Source organism: Calonectris borealis, chromosome 15, assembly GCF_964195595.1.
Source record: "Calonectris borealis chromosome 15, bCalBor7.hap1.2, whole genome shotgun sequence".
NCBI classification, from domain to species: Eukaryota; Metazoa; Chordata; class Aves; order Procellariiformes; family Procellariidae; genus Calonectris; species Calonectris borealis.
The window spans coordinates 3,865,295-3,884,700 of NC_134326.1; the positions used below are offsets into that span (position 1 = coordinate 3,865,295).

Sequence of the window (19,406 nt, forward strand, 5' to 3'; positions counted from 1 at the left end):
TGGGCAGTAGGGATTCCTGCCGGTCTCCCTGACCTCTTCACCCCTGCTCAATGCGTCTTGGCCAGCGTGAACGCCAGCAGTGGGCCCGTTAACCCCAGCCTGTCCTAGCACCTAGGCGGTTTCTTGCATGGATCAGTCACGATGAACCTGTACCCAGCCTTGCTTTCTACTTTTCAGGAACAAAATAAGAGAGACACGGATGCGATGGACGTGGGCCACGTGGCTGGGAGGCACGAGAGCCTCAGACGTGTGGTGAGGGCCACATCGAGAGGGGACGTGTTGTGGCCCTGCAGTCGGGGTGGTCCTCCCAGGGCGAGCCGGGTCTGCGTTTAGCACACGCAGGGGCTCTCTGGGGAAGCCGCTTGAACCTGAGCAGGGCACTTGTGTGGAGCCCCCATAGCCTTGTGGCTGTTCCTCACCCAGGTTTGAGGCTGGTTTATCTCATCCGTTGAGCACTCCCAAATCTCCGCCATCCCTGTAGCAGCGGGGGGTGTCATCGCAGGCTGTATTCAGTCTCTGTCCCGGCCTCAGAGTTTCATTTCAGTGAATTTCCTTGCTGGTGCCACTATCCCCCCATCCATTAGCAGATTAGCACAGGTTGAATTTCCCATGCGAGCGCTCCACAGTCTGTCTCGTTGTATTTATTTTGTTCAGGCTGCTTTTCCCTGGGCTTGACAGTGTAATTTGTACAGAACTGCGCTGAGTTTTCCAAACTCTCAAACGAGCTTTTTTGTTAGCGTGAAGCCCGGGCAATTGATAGTAGAGACATTAAACAACAGAAACATGGAGAAGTGAGCAGCACGCCTACCGTCCAGGAAGGCTTCCTAACCTCTAGAGGTGCTCCTTGGCAAGAACTCCACGGTTCAGAGATTTTAATTAGATCTAATCCTCCAGGTGACCAACCAAGCATTAAAAGGCATACCAATTTTTCAGTTGCGTCCCTTGCTGTAAAAGTTTTTATTATTTGTTTTAGATAGATGTTACAAAATAACTTGGATATCCCAAACTCAAAGTTTTCCTTGAATGGCACTAAGAGGTCTCCAGCATAGGAGAGCCTCCTTTCAGTGCAGTTGTACTCGGAACAGTGCCTGCCTGCAAACTTGTTCTGCACTGACGCTGGTCTCCCTTTCCCGGAGTAACTTGCATGTGAAATTTGGTCGAGTTTTCGGATCAGAAGTTGTATTTTTCTGAGCGTCAGAGTTGCCAGCTCCTCCTTGGGGTCTGGAAATGCAGCTGTGGTTTCTTTGCCTCTCGTTCGCACCGGTCACGGAGCCCCCGCATTGAAAACGTGTCTGACAGCGTGGCTGATGATGTGCCAGGCAGAGCCGCACCTCCGCGCCGTGCCTTTGCCTAGAAAAGCTCGAAGCAGGAACAAGCGCAACCCAGCCGTACACAGACACAGGCATAGACCAAAGCTGTCATCGCTGGAAAAACAGAGCTGGAAAAAAAACTCTTCTTCCCCCTCCTGCCTGGTTTGCAGCGGAGCCTGGCACAGCAGGAGGGCTGTCTGTGCATCTCCTGTAGCGGCTGGGTGGGTTTTGGAGATGCGCAGGGCTCTGATCACGGCCCCGGCGGCTGCGCCGGTGTTGCCCAGCCTCTGCAGGAGAAGGTTTCGTGCTGTTGTCGTGAGTGTTCAGCCGTCCCAGCTCGAGCACCCGCTGTCCCCAACTCGCTGCTGAGGCCATCTTCAGCGACTTTGGTACGTGTATTGCTCCTCACTGCTGCGTTTCCTTGCTGCCTTCTAGGTGTCATGTCTGGGGACACCCAAAGGAGTCTAATCACAAGCCTGGCTTATAAATCCCTCTGCTCCGAAAGGAGGTGCAGGGTTCATTCACTTCTGTAGGACAGATATTGCTTATCTCTGGCTCTTCTGAGGCGAGGGTCACACTTAGCACATTTCCGTCTGCTGGGATATGTTAGACCGGTCTTCAGCCAACCCCCGGGTGCTCTGGGAGCTCTTTGTCCTCCATCCCACCCTCGTACGCTTCTTCCCGTCTTTGCCCTGGGAGGGGTTGCTGAGGCTGGACGGGGTGCCATGATGCTGCGGGGCTGCAGCACTGTCCCTGGGCCGTCCCCATGCTGGAGGGGCCGTGGCTGTCCGCGTGACTGCAGGTATGGCTGGAGGTGAGACCATTCGGGGGAAATTGCCTTGCGTCCAGGGGTTGCCTGGGGGCAGCTGAAGGTTTTGGGGCTGATGCTGTTTGCCTGCGTTGACTCCCGACTCTCCAAAATCAGAGCCCAGGCCAGGCCATCAGAGATGCCATCACTGCTCTGCAGGAAGAGGGGGTTGGCCACCCGGGTCATTTCCCACCATGCTGAGGTGGAAAACAACAGCCTATTGCTGGATCGATGGGCTGGATCGATGGGCTGAGGCCAATGTATGAGGTTCAACAAGGCCAAGTGCTGGGTCCTGCACTTCGGCCACAACAACCCCAGGCAACACTACAGGCTTGGGGAAGAGTGGCTGGAAAGCTGCCCGGAGGAAAACGACCTGGGGGTGCTGGTTGACAGCCGGCTGAACATGAGCCGGCAGTGTGCCCAGGTGGCCAAGAAGGCCAACGGCATCCTGGCCTGTATCAGAAATGGTGTGGCCAGCAGGAGCAGGGAGGTGATCGTGCCCCTCAGCACTGGTGAGGCCGCACCTCGAATCCTGTGTTCAGTTTTGGGCCCCTCACCACAAGAAGGACATGGAGGTGCTGGAGCGTGTCCAGAGGAGGGCAACGAAGCTGGTGAAGGGCCTGGAGCACAAGTCTGATGAGGAGCAGCTGAGGGAACTGGGGTTGTTTAGCCTGGAGAAGAGGAGGCTGAGGGGAGACCTCATCGCGCTCTACAACTACCTGAAAGGAGGTTGTAGCGAGGTGGGGGTTGGTCTCTTCTCCCAAGTAACAACGATAGGACGAGAGGAGATGGCCTCAAGTTGCGCCAAGGGAGGTTTAGATTGGACATTAGGAGAAATTTCTTTACTGAAAGAGTGGTCAGGCCTTGGAACAGGCTGCCCAGGGAAGTGGTGGAGTCACCATCCCTGGAGGTATTTGAAAGACGTGTAGATGAGGCGCTTAGGGACATGGTTTAGTGGGCATGGTGTGTTGGGTTGATGGTTGGACTCGATGATCTTAGAGGTCTTTTCCAACCTTAATGATTCTAGGAGGAGACTCTGCTGCGCCTGTTGACATGGTGAGGATGGGGGATAAACTCATCATGGTGCTTGCATCAGGTCCCACCTGGACCCAGGCACTGCCAGAAGCTGTTTTGCTCCCAGGGATGCTGGGGCTGCCGCAGTGCCGGCACACGGAGGTGTGCGGGCGCATGTGTGGACCACGCTGTGAAAATCTTGTCTGCAGGAGGATCCTGAAGCCCCTGGGTTCGTTCTTTCTCCTTCCTGCCCTGGCCGGGCAGGTCGCAGATGTCCCCCTCCTGGGAAGGGTGCCTGCTGCAGCAAGGGGGTGAGGAAGGAGAAATCAAAGGTGGCTTTCAACAATCCCTCTTTTCCTGCCTTGGGGTCAGCTGGTAACTGCAGTCAGGAACCTGCACACCAAATCTGCCGCCTCTGAGCCGTGGATGACTCCTAATGGTGCGAGAAGCAAAGCCAGGATGGAGCAGGGAGGGTTGGAGGGATTGCCTGGCACCTTGGTTGACATAGATGAGCTTAGTGTTTTGCTGTATTTTTGGGAGCAATGGGCTTAATTCAAAGCTGCTCCCTGCCCAAGTCCATTTGTCTTCTGTTTTGTTTTTTTTATGACCCTGTCTGCCTCTGCCTCTCTTATTTCTTGGATGATGCTTGGCACTGGCGGCTCCGGCCGCTTTCTGGTAGCGGTAAGAGCTGTGGGTGTTTTGCTGTAGCAGGGGCGCGTGACCTTTGTCTGGCCACAATGCGATTGCTGCTTCAAAGTCGAGCAGAGGCTGAAGTGCTGGAGCTCTTCCTCGGAGCGCGAGAGACTCTGGATCGGGGACGTAGACAGCCAGTACGTTGTGCTCCGACTGTGAAAGTCCTGCCGAAGAGGGAGCCTGTAGCGTCTAACCTCCCCGCCATCTTCAGAGATGTACTAGAAGTGGTTTGCAAAGCGTCTGCGTGGCCGGCAGCCAGGGGCAGGAGGGACGGGGGCAAGGCTTGTCTTCATCTGCCTGCGCCCGGGGCAGCTGTTCACATCCAGACCTGGAATTTTAGCCTGGTTCTTGCAGACAGAAGGATGGGTTTTGCCATTTGTAGTCCCTGGAGAAAAGCGCTGGATGCGAGAGGTGTGTGGGTGGTGAGACCAGGAGTAATTTGTGAGGTGAGCCGGAGGGCCGGCGCTGCAGCACAGGAGCATTTAAATAAATCAGCACGTTAACAGCGAGCGAGGAGCACAAGAGGGGGAAAGCAAGAACTGAAATATAAAAGGCTGTTAAGGAATAGATGCGATGCGAAGCGAGAGGATTAACAACTGCGAGGGAAACGCCGGGGAGGGCTCCTTGTCAGGGGAAGACGGGTAGGACGTGGGCATGTGGTGGGGTGGCCCGGAGGGCCCGGTGTGCCCTTCCCCAGCTCCATTGCCATCATTTCAGGTTGCATCGGTCGTGTGCTGTGTTTGAGGTGGCCTGCAGGGCTTCGCACCTTCTCCATAACCGCAAACTGCGGTCGGTGGGAGCCGGGGGGGTTTGCTCCGGGATCGGCCTGGATTCGTGTCCGCGGCGGGGTGCTGCCCCAGGCAGACCCGGCGCCCGCCCCACCCTGCCATGCCCCTCTCTGTTGGTGACCTGCCTTCTGCTTCCTCCCTGCAGCAACCCCAAAGTCCAGATAGAAGCAATCGAGGGGGGCGCGCTGCAGAAGCTCCTGGTTATTCTGGCCACAGAACAACCCCTGCCTGTCAAGAAGAAGGTGAGCGAGTGGGGATGCACCGCTGGGTAAAGCCGGTTTTGTGCTGAACTCGATGTAAGCGCTCCTCGGGACATCGCCGACATCGTGAGAGTGTGGGACCCTGCGCTGCTCCCCACGCTGGGTGGGCTTTGCTCCCCAGGGGTGCAGGGGAGTGGCCCTGGGTGCCAGGCCACCCCCAGCAGCCCTGGCTGGCCGGTGCCCGCTGGCCTCCCAGCGCTGCGGGTCTCGCCCCCGCTGCCAGCAGCGGCACGCGTGGCAGCTCTGCCAGCCCCGCGGGGGACAGGGCTCGGAGCTGCGGCTGCTCTGGGAGGAAAGGCGGGGGTCCCCGTGGCAGGCATCACCATCAGAGACTAACGAACATGGGAGCTGACGTTTGGAAGGAGCTAATTGCTGGAGCCAGCCCCGTGTCCTGCCTTTGGCGGTGGCTCTGGAGCAAGCCGAGCAGCGCCGAGAGCCCCCAGCCGAATGTGCAGCGCTGTCCTTCGGGGTGGGGGCTTCCTCGCCACCTCCCTCCCTCCTCGCCGTACTCCCTGGAGCATGAGCTCGCATTACCCTCGCTTTAGCATGTGATGCTGCCTATGTTTACGGGCCGTAAAATTATCTGGCTGCTCCCGAAAACCCCACCGTTTAACACGGTGACCTCCTGTGAGAGGGGGTTCGGCGGGGCGAGGGAACCACCAGCTCTTTCATTCATCTTTAATGCTCCCGCTGTTACGCAAACGGCGGTGTGCTGCCGTGTCTTTGAACAAGCACCCACAAACGTGTTCCCCTTTAGTCCGTGGTAAGAGTCCTCCAGCGAGTGAAAGGCACGGGGGAGGCTGGGGAACCCCTTTGCTTTCGGCCACGGGGGTGAGGAGATCCCGGCCAGAGAAGTGCACCACGGGATGCTCCCTTCCCAGAAACTCCTCCCGGGAGTGTGGTGGCGCAATCCGGAGCTCGTTTTGGGGTGGGGAGGGATGGCTGGGCATGCAGAGGCCCTCACCAGCATCGCTTGAACCCCTGGGTGGTGGGCGTGGGACCATTCTTTCCAGTGAGCCTGAACGCGTCCCACTGGCAGCCCTGGAGAAGAGCAAGAGGGACGAGCTCAGTGTTGTCCACGTTCACATGCGGCCTTACGAGAGCCTCCGAGGGTTGAACCACCTTTTCCAGGAGGACGGAGGCTTTTAATTTCCAGTTCCCATGCTGCCTCTCTCCAGGCCAGGATCCCAAGGGCAGGTCGGTGCCCCAGCCCCTTCCCGCACGGGGCACGGCTCCCGCTCCGGTGGGTTTTCCACCCCGGTGCTCGCAGCGGTGTGCAGCAGCGAGGCCAAAAGTGCATTTCTTCCCTCCCCTGTCCTTTGGCCTATGGTTAAAAAAGGAGACGGAAACATCCTCCGATTCACCAGCGGCAACTCGGAAGATGGAAAATAGAAACAAATGGGACTGGGGAAGACACGGCTGTCAGCTCGGATCTGTCCGCAGAGAGCGGGGTAGCACGGTCCACCTCGCCGGCAGGCGCCCAGATGAGCCCCGGGCGGCGTCAGCCCGTCCCCTCTGCAAACCGCGGTTGTCAAAACCAGAGGAGTGTGAGGTTCGGCCGGTTGGCCCCTAATTGCCTCCTCAGCGGTAACCCCGTGCCGCTCAAGGCCCAGGAGGCAAATGCAGGCGTGCTGGTGTCTCTCGCTGGCGGTGCGTGATGCTGCACCACGACAGACCCTGTTTTGGGGCTGTGTCCTGGGAAACATCATGGTCTTGTTCTCCGGCCGCGAGGGAGAGGGTGTTCCCCAGGCGTCCAAATCATCTCGAGGGGATCGGGCTCTGCTGAGCAGAGCTGGACCCCCCCTTCGCCCCGTCCTTAGCCCATAGTCGGGCTCTGTTCTGGGGACCAGTGGGGGCGAACTGCGAGGAGAAGCAATGGCGGTGGGTCTGTGCGGGTGCTGGCCACAGGTCCCTCCGGGTTGTTGTTCTAGCACACACGGTGACAGTCCGGGTTGGAGCTTGGGTGGAAGCCACCCAAGTTCGGGCAGCCTCGCAGCGCCGGGGAGGGTTGGGATCAGGAGAAGAGGGGACTCTCGGAGACGCCCCTCGGCGAGGAGAGGTTTGAATGCGTATGCTGGGGAGCTCTGCGCAAGTGGTTTGGAGCATTTCTCTTGTCCCCATGGGATGCCACGAAGAGAGGTGGCAGCCGTGGTCACCGTGCTGATGGACCTCTCTCCCTGCCAGGCTCTCTTTGCGCTGTCCTCCATGCTGAGACACTTCCCCTACGCCCAGCAGCAGTTCCTCAAGCTGGGCGGACTCCAGGTCCTCAGGAGCCTCTTCAGGCAGAAGGGGATGGAGACCCTCCACGTCCGTGTGGTGACGCTCCTCTACGACCTCATCGTGGAGAAGGTGAGGAGCCGGGAGGGAGGGGACGGGGTCCGGCCGGGCACTCCCCACCCTCACCCCCTCATTGAGCTAAAGGGGCCGTCGAGCATCCTCGCAGGACAAGGGTGAGGAGGGGCCGATCCAGCATCGGTGCTGGTCCGTGCTGTTGGGGCGAGTTCCCTCCAGCCCACGGGCCACTGCTGTGGGGTACGAGTGCCTGGGAGCTTCAATCTTTATTTTTCATTAAACCGCCATCGCTGTTTCCACCCGAGGGTGTTTAAATAACAAAACGGCAAGGACCGGAGTAGGGAAAATAGGCACCGGACTGCAGCGAGCTGGGCTGCGGCGTCCAGCGCCGGCTGCCAGCCAAGCGCCCGGGGACCAGCCGCCGCTGCCGAGCCCCTGCCTGCTGCCGAGCCCCTGCCTGCTGCAGAGCCCCTGCCTGCTGCAGAGCCCCTTGCCTGCCTACACCTCCCTCGCCGGAGCCAAGCCCGCAATGTTAAGTGGTTTATTTTCAAATACCTTGGATTACTGCCGTAAATGTCATTTTAAAACCCGTCTTTCCTTGCCATCGCTTGTTGTTTAGTCTGTGTGTTTCTCTTACTCCAGAGAATGGAAATTAAATCCACTTTCACTCAGTTTATGGCCAATTTGCCCTGCAGATTATTACTGCTGTAATACTTGGGTTTCGGGCACCGCAGAGCAACGTCTGCGTTTTAAAACAGTTGTTTTCCAGGAGACTCTGTAAAGGTACAAATTATTTTAGCGAGCCTGAAATCTTATCAGGTACTGGCTCTAACGCGCGGCGATCCTGTCTGTCTCGCGTGGAAGGGGAGCCTTCGTGGGCACTTTACCCGAACCGCTCCCGTTCACTCCTGCCGCGTGTTTTACAGCCGCTCCTCCGGCAGCCCCATCTGTTCCCAGCTCCGCTGCGGCCGGGGGCAGTCCGCAGGCCCGGCAAATTCTCGGGTTTATGTTAAAACAATGATTTTTTTTTTTTTTTGCTGCCCTTCGGGCTGGGAATGCCGTGTATCAATCCGAGCCCCTTCGCTTTCCGAGTCTGCGGAGGAGATGGGAGAGCCCTCGGTGCCCGGCGGGGAGCGGGGCTGGTCCGAGGGGGGTGGCAGATCTGGGGTGGCTGGGTGACAGTCACATAGGTCGGTTTGAAAATCGTAAACTCCCCTCGGCAGCTCTCTGCGCTGAAGCACGAATTGCCGGGGCTCTGAAGGGCTTTTTCTACCGCCTTCTTTCCTCTTTACCCCAAATCCTGCGTGGCCAGCGGGGGTTTAGCAGGCGGCCCTCCCGGGGGACCAGGAGAGGGGAGGTCTCCTCGGCGTTGTCCCTCCTCGTCCCCGCTCTGTCCTGTAAATCAGTACGACCACGCTCCCGGCAGCAGCCGCCCAGGGACGGCAGGAGTCCATTGCCAAGCTGATGAACAGGCCAGAGAAAATGTTACGGGTGCCCTTGGGGACCCACTCGGCCCCCGGGGACGGGGTTGTCCGCTTCGCATGGCAGCTTCTGGGCACGCTGGCCGCCCTCCCCCTTCCCCAGGGCTGGATTTCTGCTCACCAGCCTCACCGAAGCCCTCATCTGCCTTCAGCAGTCCGAGGCGAGCAGCAGAACTAATTAGTGAAGCACAGACACAGTAATTATCACAGGGGCCACCAGCCAAGCCGGGAGGAGTGCTCCGTCGGGGAGCGGGGCCACTCCACCACCCAAGCCTTGAAAGGTGTCGGGGTGTTGGCAGGAGGTCCCCCTTCCCTCCCCCGGCCCCGGCGCTGCGCGGAGCAGGTCTCTCTGGCTGGCAAGGAGCCGGCAGCCCTGCCCGCCCTGTCCCCGCCGTCCCCTTCTGCTCCCGGCACCGACCCCGCAGAATTTCAGTATTTGGGGTTTTCTGGGAGGGGAAGGTCTGGCCGTGGCTGGAGGAGACAGAGCTCTCCGTCTCTTCACAGAGCAGCAGGAAGCCAAGCGGTGATGTTTGTTAGGTGCTGAAGGAGCCTGTCCAGCAGCCCCAAGCAGCAGACCCAGAGACTTTACAGGGCTTCTGCTGAGCTTCCCTCCCCTGTGCGATACTGAACCTCCCGGTCACCGAGAGTTTTCCAGGGTGGGCAACCAGCCCCTGTGGCCAGCTTCATGCACGGGCAACAGGGAACCAGGACACAACCTCGTCTTGGTTCTTCTGTTGCAAGGCACCTTCCGAGGCAGGTGTTCTGGGACGTGCACCCTACTCTCCCGCAATCTGTCACCTCCTGGGAGCGGTCGCTCTCCGATAGGGATACTAATCCATGTTCCACCACTTCCCACAGATGCTGCTTGAGGACTCACAGCACGGAGATCAAATGGAAGAGAAAATCCAGCAGTACCGGCAAGTCAAGCTGGTCCCGGCGGTGGTGGAGCAGGACTGGTGCGTGGTCGTTTCCAACCTGCTGGCCGTGCCGGAGCACGACACTCGGGAGAAGGTCCTCAAGACGGTGGGCGTGCTGATGGCCTTCTGCAAGGAGCGCTACCGGGGGGACCCGGCCCTCAGCACCACCCTCAGCCTCCTGCGCAGCGAGTACGAGGAGCTGGCGGCAGAGGAGCAAAGGGAAGGTGACAAAGATGGCTACTTCAAGGAACTCCTTGGCTCTGTAAATACCATCATTCGGGAATTAAGATGAAAATAGCTGTAGATTCAGTTCAATTCCAGATAATTCAGGGCGACAGCGTGAGTTTTGATGGCACCAGTGTAAATGAATAAACTGCCGGACTAAATGAGATCCCACCACTGTGCCAACAGCTTCGTTATTAGAACATACGCGTTTGGGGGCGTGTCTTCTTTTGCATAGGGTACTGCTGGAGAAATAGAGGTATATACCTGAGAGGCATCGAGGTGGAGTCTCGGCTTACGTTGCCCGTCACTCTCCAACCACGGTGCCTTGCACATGGCTGAGCGTTCCCAGTCTGTCTGCAGGGTTACTGGGGTGGGAAGGACAGGGGATGTGGGACCGTCCTGGTTAGGCAGCTCTGCTGCGCAGAGGGAAGCGTTTGTCCCGCCGCTCTGCTCTGCCTTTGTCCTTGCCTGGTGATGACCCGCGGTGTCTGTGATCCTCTGTTCGCTTTGTGTGACTCCCACAGCGCCGCTTGCCTTCGGATCGTTTTGTGCTTGTACGGGAGGATGGAGTGTCGTTTCCCTGAAACGTGGGTTGGAGGGGCTCCCTGGAGGTCTCTAATCCAGCCTTCGCTCGGAGCAGGACGATCCCTCGGTCAAGTCCCTGCGGCCGTGACCACCTCCAAGAAGCCCAGGCTGTAGGTCCTGCAGCTCCACCACGGCAGCTCTCCCGCAGCCACCGCCCAGCGAGCGGGGGGTCAAAACATCGCTCTGGTGTGGTACAGCCATGGAACCGCTCCTTCCGTCACAGGGGACAGCCCGCTGGTGAAGCACACTTTGCCCTTCAGCAAACCATTGAGTCTTTCTGCTTGCGTTCTTCTTGCCCTTGGAGATGGCTTCCAAGATGATGATCTCTAGGGACTGAGGCTGGCCAGCCAAGGATTTTTCATCCATGATGCAGAGCACGCTCTGCTTTCTGTGCCGGGCTGGGCATCCCCCTTCACACACCTCTTCCAGGTGCAGCTTCTTCTCTCTTTCCTCTGGGCTCAGGCCCCCTTCCCCCATGACCCCCCTTTGAGGTGCTCCTCGCGCTGGACGGTCCATTGGGGAAGGTGTTCTGCCCTCTCCTCGTCGGGCTGATCCGATCTATTCCACTGGTTCGAGAGGGGAGGAGAGGAGGAGGAGGAAGAGCTCCACCCTGCTGTCCCCTCCGGTGCCATGGGCACGAGGGGACCTTTCCCACCAGGCTTTTGCCTCCTCCCGGCCCGCACAGCCGGGGCGGCTGGTGCCCTACATGGGGACCGTCCCCAGCGGCTGCTGCAGGTGCCGCTCCTCTATGGGGGGGATCCCCCGCACCCCGTGTCCTCGGGGCAGCTGGTAGCAGAGTCAGCCCCGCCGGGACTGGGGGTCTGCAGAAACGGAGCAGGCAGCACGGCGGCTTTGGGGGGGCAGCAGCTCTTTCCCCACGGGCTTTGCTCAGCGGCACGACGGGAGGTGAAGGCAGGGGGAGCGTTGGGGTGCCCCAGCGCCGGGCTGCGAAGCTTTCGGTCACAGAGCGATGCTGCGGCCGCCCCTGCACCGCCGCGCACGCCCTGCCACCCGCGGGGCTTTGCCACCGCCGGGGCCCTGCCCGCGCAGCAAACGCCGCTGGGGCTTTGCAAGGGGCTGCGGGATTTACCCCCCCGCTGCGAACACGGACAGGCAGCTCCCCCGGCGGGCGGGTGGCCTATTTCAAGGCTATTAGCCTTTCTTGATGCTAAAATATTTCTGGCTACCATTTCCAGCATGTCAGTGGTCACTGTTAAATAGTGGCTAATTATAAATACTGTTTGTTTTTTTTTTCTTTTTGTCATTCTCTTTTTGGGTTTCAATTCAGGCTGGTTTGCTGGGATTAAAAAAGATTTTTTTCCTTTTTTTTTTCTTTTTTTTGTCTGAAATGCATTTCCAGCCAGTCCTGCTGGGGTTTTGCTTTGTAGGTTAAAAAAAAAATGTATATAAAACTGATGGCAACGGCCAGGGCGAGCTTGTGAAGGGGCTTTTCTTCATGAAGCCTGAACCCTGGAGCGCTGCCGGGGGGAAGCAGGTCTCCAGCCGGGGAGCAGAGCTGGCGCAGGGGGCAGCAGCGCAGGGGGCAGCAGCGCAGGGGGCAGCAGCGCAGGGGGCAGCAGCGCAGGGGGCAGCAGCGCACGGGGCAGCAGCGCAAGGGGCAGCAGCGCAGGGGGCAGCAGCGCAGGGGGCAGCAGCGCAGGGGGCAGCAGCGCACGGATTTCTCCAGCCCTGCCTGGCCTCGTCGCTGGTTCACAGCTGGGTTTAACGAGGTGGGGAAGGTTCAACACCTACTTAGGGGCTGAGCAGGGAGAAAACCGGTGGCAGCAGCAACTCAGCAGCAACCAACCCTCCCTGTTCAACCCCCCAAGTCAAAACCCCACTCCCTACTCCTGAAAGTCTTAAAACTGCAAAGTTTCTGGGCAGCCCCTCCTGTGGGGTGGGTGCTCCGCGACGCCTGCGCGGGCCGAAGCTGCAGGTGCCCGCAGGTGCGGCCGGGAGCGCCTGCTGAGCGCGGGGCTGGGGTGCGGGGCCTTGCTCTGCAGCGGCGAAGCCCCGCGCCGGGGGGCCGAGCGCTGCGGAGTCATTACACCCGCCGGCACGTTCCCTCCTGCAGCCGGGGCAGCGCATAATGTTAAAAGGCAGCAAAAAAAAGAAATAAAATTTAAAAAGCCATTTGGAAGCTTGCTGAAGCCACTTGCGGTGCAAAGGCTTTCCGAGGGCCTTTGACATGGCTGCTGCTCCGTGACCTTCGCATCCAGCAGCTGCGGCCAAACCCCACGTCCTCCCTTCCCAAAGGGCTCCAGGCTCTGCGCTGGAACGGGGGGGGCGGGAGCCCCCGGCTGCCCAGGGCACCCCTGCAGCAGTGCTGGGGTTTGCTGGAGCAGCTCCCGCAGAGCGCGGCAGCCCCTTGACCCCGGGGCCGAGGCATTTTGGGGAGCCAGTTGCATCGGGGGGTGTTTGCAGCCCATGACCCCCCACCCCGGGGTGCACTGCTAGTTAGTTACTGGTGCTAGTTCGTGTCTCTGCCTGATGCCCCCGAGCGCGGTGGTAGCACAGACCTTTGCATCGGGGGGTTTATTTGCTAAAGGCCATTTCGGCTCTTGCCCAGACCCCGTGGCCCCGGCTGTTGCTGTATTAGGAGTGAGAGCCCTCCCCGCCTCCCTGACCCCAGCCCTCACCTCCTCCCGGCTGGGGGGGGTCCCTGCAGGCAGGGGGGTCCCGGCTGTGGGGTGCTGCCCAGGGCCGTGCTGTGCCGCAGCCCCCCGAGCTGCCAGGCACTGACTGGTCCCAGCGCAACTCCCCGCGGTGGCTGAATACAACAAATTAACACAAATCACCTGGAAATACTGAACGCTGAGTGCATTAAGTAAAACACGGATGATTACCCAGGTCGTTTAGCTCTGGCAGGGCCATGCACAAGTGTGTGCATCCGCTAGCAACCAGAGCCTGGATACCACGGGGATGGGCACGACGCAGGCAGGAGCAGGGGAGCTGGAGGGGGACGGGCACTGCGGTGGCCCCGCTCCATGCAGGGGGTGGCCACAGGGGTCCCCCCAGGCCGCAGCTGGTGCGGGTCCCAGGAGCCACCACATCCAGGGTGCCAGGGCAGGGCCAGGGGGAGGTGGTGGCAGCCGTGGGGTCTCAGGGGACACCTGTGGGCAGCCACGACCAAGGTTCAGCCTCGGAGGCTGCAGCCTGAAACAGAGCTAACCTGCCTGCCCTGCCCCGGTGTGCAAGGCCCCGCCTGTCCCCACGCGTCCCCAGAGGGTGACAGAGAAGCAGGCAAGCACTGGGTTGACTTCCCTGTCCATAAAGACCGGCCCAGGCTGGTGTCCCCGCTAATGACAGGCTTGCTCCCGAAATGGCGTTGCTGGTCCACAGCACGGGGTAATGACAGGGCTGCTGCCCCGCTGCCCGCCCCTCCCTCGGCAGCTGCGGGCAGGACAGGATGGGGACAGGGACAGGGACAGGGACAGGGACAGGCCCGTCCTGCCCCAGGCGCTGCCCGGCGCAGCCATGCCCGAGCAGAGGTGTGGGGCGTCGCGGGCGCGTCGCCCTGCGGTGACTCCCGTCCCGCTGACCCGAATTCCCGCAGATTCCTGCGGGGCGGCACCGCACCTCCGCCCGCTGCCGGGACCCGCGCTGGCGGCTCCTCGGCACTGGGACCACATCCCTGGCATGACCCTGGCACAGAACAAGCAGCGACTGGAGGGGTCCCGGGGCAGATGAGACCCCAGGCAGGGCTCACCAGGCCGTGCCCCTCTGTGGGACCAGGGGGTCTTACTTTCATCCTTGATTTTGGAGACAACAGGGTCCCTCCTGCTCCCACAGCCCCGAGGTGGGTCAGGCATCAAGCAGCAGTCTGTCCCGGCCGGCATCGCGCATGCACTCAGGCCAGCAACAGCGTTATTTCCCTTGGCCCCCACAGGAGCACCAGGAGGGCTGTGCTGGCTCAGCCTGAGCTCCCCAAACCCAAATCCCGGCGTGCGGCGAGCAGGGAGGGGGCTCAGGGCAGAGGCCATCGGCCTGGGATGGTTGCCAGCCTCCCACATCCACAGCGTAGGGAAATCCTGAGCTTTCAGCGTTGGAGCATCGGATGCCTCTTAATGGATTTTTCCTTCCCCACCCATTTGTCAGGGGTTTTGAACCCCACGCCCCTCACCCCCACTCTGCCCTCCCACGTAATTGCATATTTGGGGTTTGGCGTGTTTTGGCCTCGGCTTGTTTTGAACCTGGCGCCCGTGCTTGCCCCTGCCCGGGGCTGGTCTCTGAGCCGGGCAGCAGCAAAGCTGGGCTGCGCGAAGGGAGAGCGCTGAATGGCAAAGGCATCCATTAAAGGGCATCAAACCTCACTGCGAAGCCTTCACACGCAATTAAAGCGGCATAAATTCAGAGTGGCTTGATTCACCGCTGAATTGAATTAAGAGCACTTGAAATTTGGAAGAAGACTATCTGCTGGGGATTTAATGTGGTTTCACCAGTACACTTTAGAAGACAATGCGGTTCATTTTCCTGAGCGTCCCTGTGCAGCCAGGTCCCTCTCCCCGGGGCGGGCAGGAGGGCTGCCGGGCAGCGGCACAGCCTCACCGGGCGCTGCCATCCCACAGCAGTGAAAAAAAAAACACCCCTAATCCTTCCTGTTCAACAAATCTTTCAGGGCGTTTCAGGCGGTGACTGGGGAGCAGCCGTGCCCGGCTCCCACCCGTGCACGCCGGCGGGCAGGGAGCTCCCACAGCCCTTCCCTGCCCGAAGCCGCCGCGGGTCCCCTCCAGCCCCTGGAGCCCCGCGATTTCTTCTCCTGTTGAAGGGAGAGCGATGCCGAGCAGCGGGGGAAGGGACGGGGGGCTCAGCTCACCGCACGCCATCGGGGAACGCAGCTGAAAAGCTCTCCCACCTCGTACCCGCACGGCTTTTACAACCTGATGCGGTCGCGCTCGCTCCCTCCCGGTAGAGGAGAGCGTTCCCCTCCAGCAGCCGCAGCAGAGACCAACTGCGCGAGCCCTTCCCCAGCGGTTAATTACATCAAGCAGTAATTACTGTAATTCTTTTCAATTGGCTCTCTAATAAAGTTACAGCTTCACTTGCGTCCGGAGCCCCTCGCTGTGCAGCGCAGCACCGCTGCCGTGAAGTGATGCTGCCGCTTCCAGACGGGAGGTTTTGATGAAGACTGAAATTACCTGACACATCGGGACCGGCCTATTTACGGTTCTTTTGGTTCTTTTTAAACCACCGAGCCACCCGCTCGCAGCGTCTCGGGGTCCGGCGCTGAACCAGCCGCAGGCTCCGTTGCTGCTTTGTGCGGGGCAACACGAGTAGGAGCTGGTGCCGCTCCTGTGCCGGGCTCCTCCCGAGCTACCGGGGCTCGGGGGTGGCTCCGAAACGAGGAGCTGCCGCTTACCAGCCCTCCTCCAGGCCTGCAAGATCCGGCCTTCGCCTACGCCACCAGCACACACAGAGATCTAAAAAGCCCCGTCCCAAGGGCCCTCCACCCACCTAACCAAGTTCAAAGAGGCAACGCAGGAATTCGCCCCGCGTTTAAGCGATCTCCGCTGAGCCAACGTCCGTAGCACCGCGCGCAGCCAAGGCTGGTCCTGGCGAGCAGCAGCCGCACAAGGGCCGAGCGCTGACAACCACGTACCCAGCACAGAAACAGAATCGGATTTAACACGGCCCTAAACCCTCCCTCCGCCTGGGGAGACGGGCTTCTCCTTTCCCCCAGCCGCTGCCAATGCATTCCTAAAGAGAGCAATTAAATAAGTACCAGCCATTAACGACTTCCCTCTACAAACCCGATGCGATTCCCAGAGGAGCAATTTCTGGATAAAAAAAGAGAGGGGCGCTGGGGCCTTGGCCTCCCGCCCCCCGTCGCTGCCTCTCGACAGGGAGGCCCGAGCCTCCCTCCGGCCTCCCGCTCCCCCGCTGGGTTTTCAAACCAGCTTTCATCAGGTGGAACCATATTTTAATTTGTTGCTGACCTGATGCTTCGAGTTTGCAGCATAAAATAAACTAACATTTATTTAAAAGCTAAATACATACAAATTTGTCTGTACATCTTAATATATGGGTTGTTTTTTAAAGTTCACTAATAGATTGCATTTTGGGGGGAGTAATGTATGTATTTTGAAGAGAGCCACTGAACAGCCCAGGCAATGTAGCGTTTAAGACAATTATATTAATACCAGGAGAGAAGGGGGAAAAAAAAATAATCACATTGTATAAAACCAGTTAATAATTATATATAAGACAACAAGATCTACAGCTTATCTATTTCATTAACTCTTAAGTGTCAGTGGAACGAGCGCATTAGCTTACCCTCCCAGCAGATGCCTGTTTAGATTTTAAGGGCATGTGAAACTAGTATATAATTCAGCTGTTTATTATCTGTACTCAGGAGGCTAAAATGCTTGAAAACATAATAAATTTGGCAAAAATATCCCACGAACTATTTAGCTTAATTCTGATCAGCATTTTGGTAACATGACAGCAATAACCTTGATATAGTAAATTATAAGCTGATCAAGATAAATAACATAACGCTGCCAAGGATCTGCAATAGATCAGTTTAAAACATTAACTACAGAACAGGCTGCTTTCCATTTTAATGGATGCTTTACAGAAACGGCAAACGCGACTTTGACCTGCGCAAGCGCTTCTTCTCGCATACTGGACTTTATTGGTACGTGTAAAACACACTGAAATTCATAAAATTTAAATAAGACAGCGAAATTATACCTTGTAGCTATAGTTATCACAAATAATGTATAGTCTAAATTGCAGCCTGAGCAAACATTATTTGCTGGGTGCCTTTGGAAGCCCAAGGCGGGGTGCAGAGCAATTATGAGAAATGAGTACAAAGCCAATTTGCATCTGAATGCCGGGGAGGGGGAGCAGGGGCGGGCTGGGAGCCCGCTCCATTCACAGCACCACAATACACCGGCTGGTAAAAGCAACTTTATTAGTGTCCCGCAGCAAAATACATTAGTAATTTGTAACCAGGCATTAAAATTCCCGTCCGGCGTCGTACAGAAGTAACCAGCCGCCTCCGTGATTGTACGTTTGACTGGATTTGCTCCGGGTGCTCCCCCAGCAGAGACGCGTGTGAACCCCCCGCGGCAAACGGCTCTAACGCGGAGGCGTGGAAATGACCCGTCTGGCAAACAGCTCTAAGGCAGCCCAGGGAAAGTGGCATCCCATAACCACGCACCACCAAACACGCCTGCAAACACCACCCCCTCCGCTGCGACCCCCAGCAACGCCCAACCCAGGCAAGGGTGTGTCGTTTTTCCAGATGTTTTCCAGTTGTGGTCACACTGTTGCGGCAGCACAGCTAGCATCTGCTGGATTTTCATACTCCTTTGGGCGTACAAAGCTTGTCCCCTCTCCACCCCAACAGCAGGAATACACTAATACATACAATACTTTAATTATTTTTTTTTTTAGAGTGAAAAGATCTAATTTTCCTCCCTTGATCACAATGAAAAACTGCAGTCTCTGAGTAGCATGATTCAACTATTAGTGTTAACCGTTAGTGTTACTGTAAAATCCTCTTTGGTTATAGAATATTTTATTTAAAGCAAGATTATACAAAATAATTTTCCGCTAGAAATACACCCCTGAAATCTAAAAGCAATCTAAATTAACACACTTCCGCAGGCTGAAGCTATATTGATAGGACTTATAAATTTGAGTATTTCCCCACACAATCTAAACAAAGTTATCAAAATTATATTAAGTAAATACATTTTGAGGAATAGTAAACTTTTGAAAAATCCTTAGAATATTAAAAGTAGAGTTCTGAAAGTAGCAGTAGTGGGCTAGAGAAAAAAATAACCAAGACAGAGACCTCTCTTTAAATACTCTCCATCGCCTTGAATTCACTGAGAGCCTGCACCGGGTTGACGTGTTTCTTCTGGGACGCTCTCTTGATTTTAGTTTGGGTTTCGTCTTGTTTCTCCCTCTTGACCAGGGGTTTCTTCTCCGGAGCCTTCATCTTCCAAGAGACGGCGGGAAGATTGAGCGAAGCCATGCCCTGGGACTTCTGGTACTTGGTCGATGCCACGTAGGAAGCCTTCACGGTTTGCACCACCGCGTTCATCAGGTTCTTGGCTGCTTGGATAAGGGACATGGCACTGTCCACCTGCCGAACGGTAACACGCCAGCGTTATACGCCGTAAAACCCACACAAATACAGTATTCCAGAAAACATGATAGTCCTGGGGCGTAAAAGCACTCGAAAATGGATTTTTCTGGGTTTTCTTTTGAAATCTGAGGTTCCAAATTCAAGGTGGTATTTTTCTTTGGACACTAAGTGGTAAAAACCTGACTTGTGCCACCAAAAAAAGTGCAATATTTGCCCACGATCTGTGCCTTCTCCCTATTAATGGCAATCAGAAAAATTTGTATGCTGCTGTTTGCTTTTGTGACTAGGCTTTAACAGTAGCTTATTCTCTAATGAAATTAATAAAGCTGTTCTAATATCTTAATCACCGATAATAAATATTTAAATCACCCTAGGATATTAAGTTGTGTTGGAAAGGAAGGAACGCAACTGCATCTTCAGCCAGAAGATGCTGGAGCCCTTTCCCGGGTCCCTGATTTACAAGAGCATTAAAACGAGAAAAAAATGGCATTTGCCGAAGCTTTAGCACATGGCAGAGATGAAGAGCCAAAAATGGGGCAGGGTGGAAGAGAGAGGGGAGGACCGCTGAGGGACCCCACTTCTCTGGGTGGGACCTCCGGCCTGCGAATGCCCAACGGTCTGGGCCGGGTTCCGGTCTCGGGCAGGATTTCTGCATCTCCGCTAAGCTTACACAAGAGCTCAGCTGCCTCTACACACTTAAATTCCAGCGTTGTAGACATCTAAGGAAGGTTTTGGGAAAAACCTTGAAGCCATTGCTTATCTAGCAGCAAAATAAATTGAGCAGGAGGTTGGTTGCTTTTCTTACGGTGCTGGTAGCTTCCTTTCCATCACGCTGTGTTTTGAGTACCACAACGGCAGATCTGATCTGCGCCCTCCAGCAAACCAGTGTCATCTGCTTTCCTCGCCCCAATCATCACGCTGGAAAACACTTT

The 19,406-nt window shown here is 57.3% G+C and overlaps 2 protein-coding genes across 12 annotated transcripts in view; one reads left to right on the top strand and one right to left on the bottom strand.

Moving 5' to 3' along the window:
• The window catches only part of SIL1 (SIL1 nucleotide exchange factor), a 101,800-nt gene extending 91,822 nt beyond the window's left edge, over positions 1–9,978 (top strand). For 8 of the 9 annotated variants that reach the window (XM_075164064.1, XM_075164061.1, XM_075164060.1 and 5 more), the window contains 3 exons: positions 4,759–4,855; positions 7,058–7,222; positions 9,505–9,977. In XM_075164064.1, the coding sequence (XP_075020165.1) occupies positions 4,759–4,855; positions 7,058–7,222; positions 9,505–9,855 (613 nt within the window). In that variant the 3' untranslated portion in view covers positions 9,856–9,977. Of the gene's footprint in view, positions 1–4,758; positions 4,856–7,057; positions 7,223–9,504 lie in introns of all 9 variants that reach the window. The other variant, XM_075164067.1, reaches the window with a different exon arrangement.
• Positions 9,979–17,272: 7,294 nt separating this feature from the next.
• CTNNA1 (catenin alpha 1) overlaps positions 17,273–19,406 on the bottom strand; it is a 120,392-nt gene continuing 118,258 nt past the window's right edge. For all 3 annotated transcript variants that reach the window (XM_075164069.1, XM_075164068.1, XM_075164070.1), the window contains one exon: positions 17,273–18,471. In XM_075164069.1, coding sequence (XP_075020170.1) covers positions 18,184–18,471 — 288 coding nt within the window. In that variant the 3' untranslated portion in view covers positions 17,273–18,183. The remainder of the gene's footprint in view (positions 18,472–19,406) is intronic.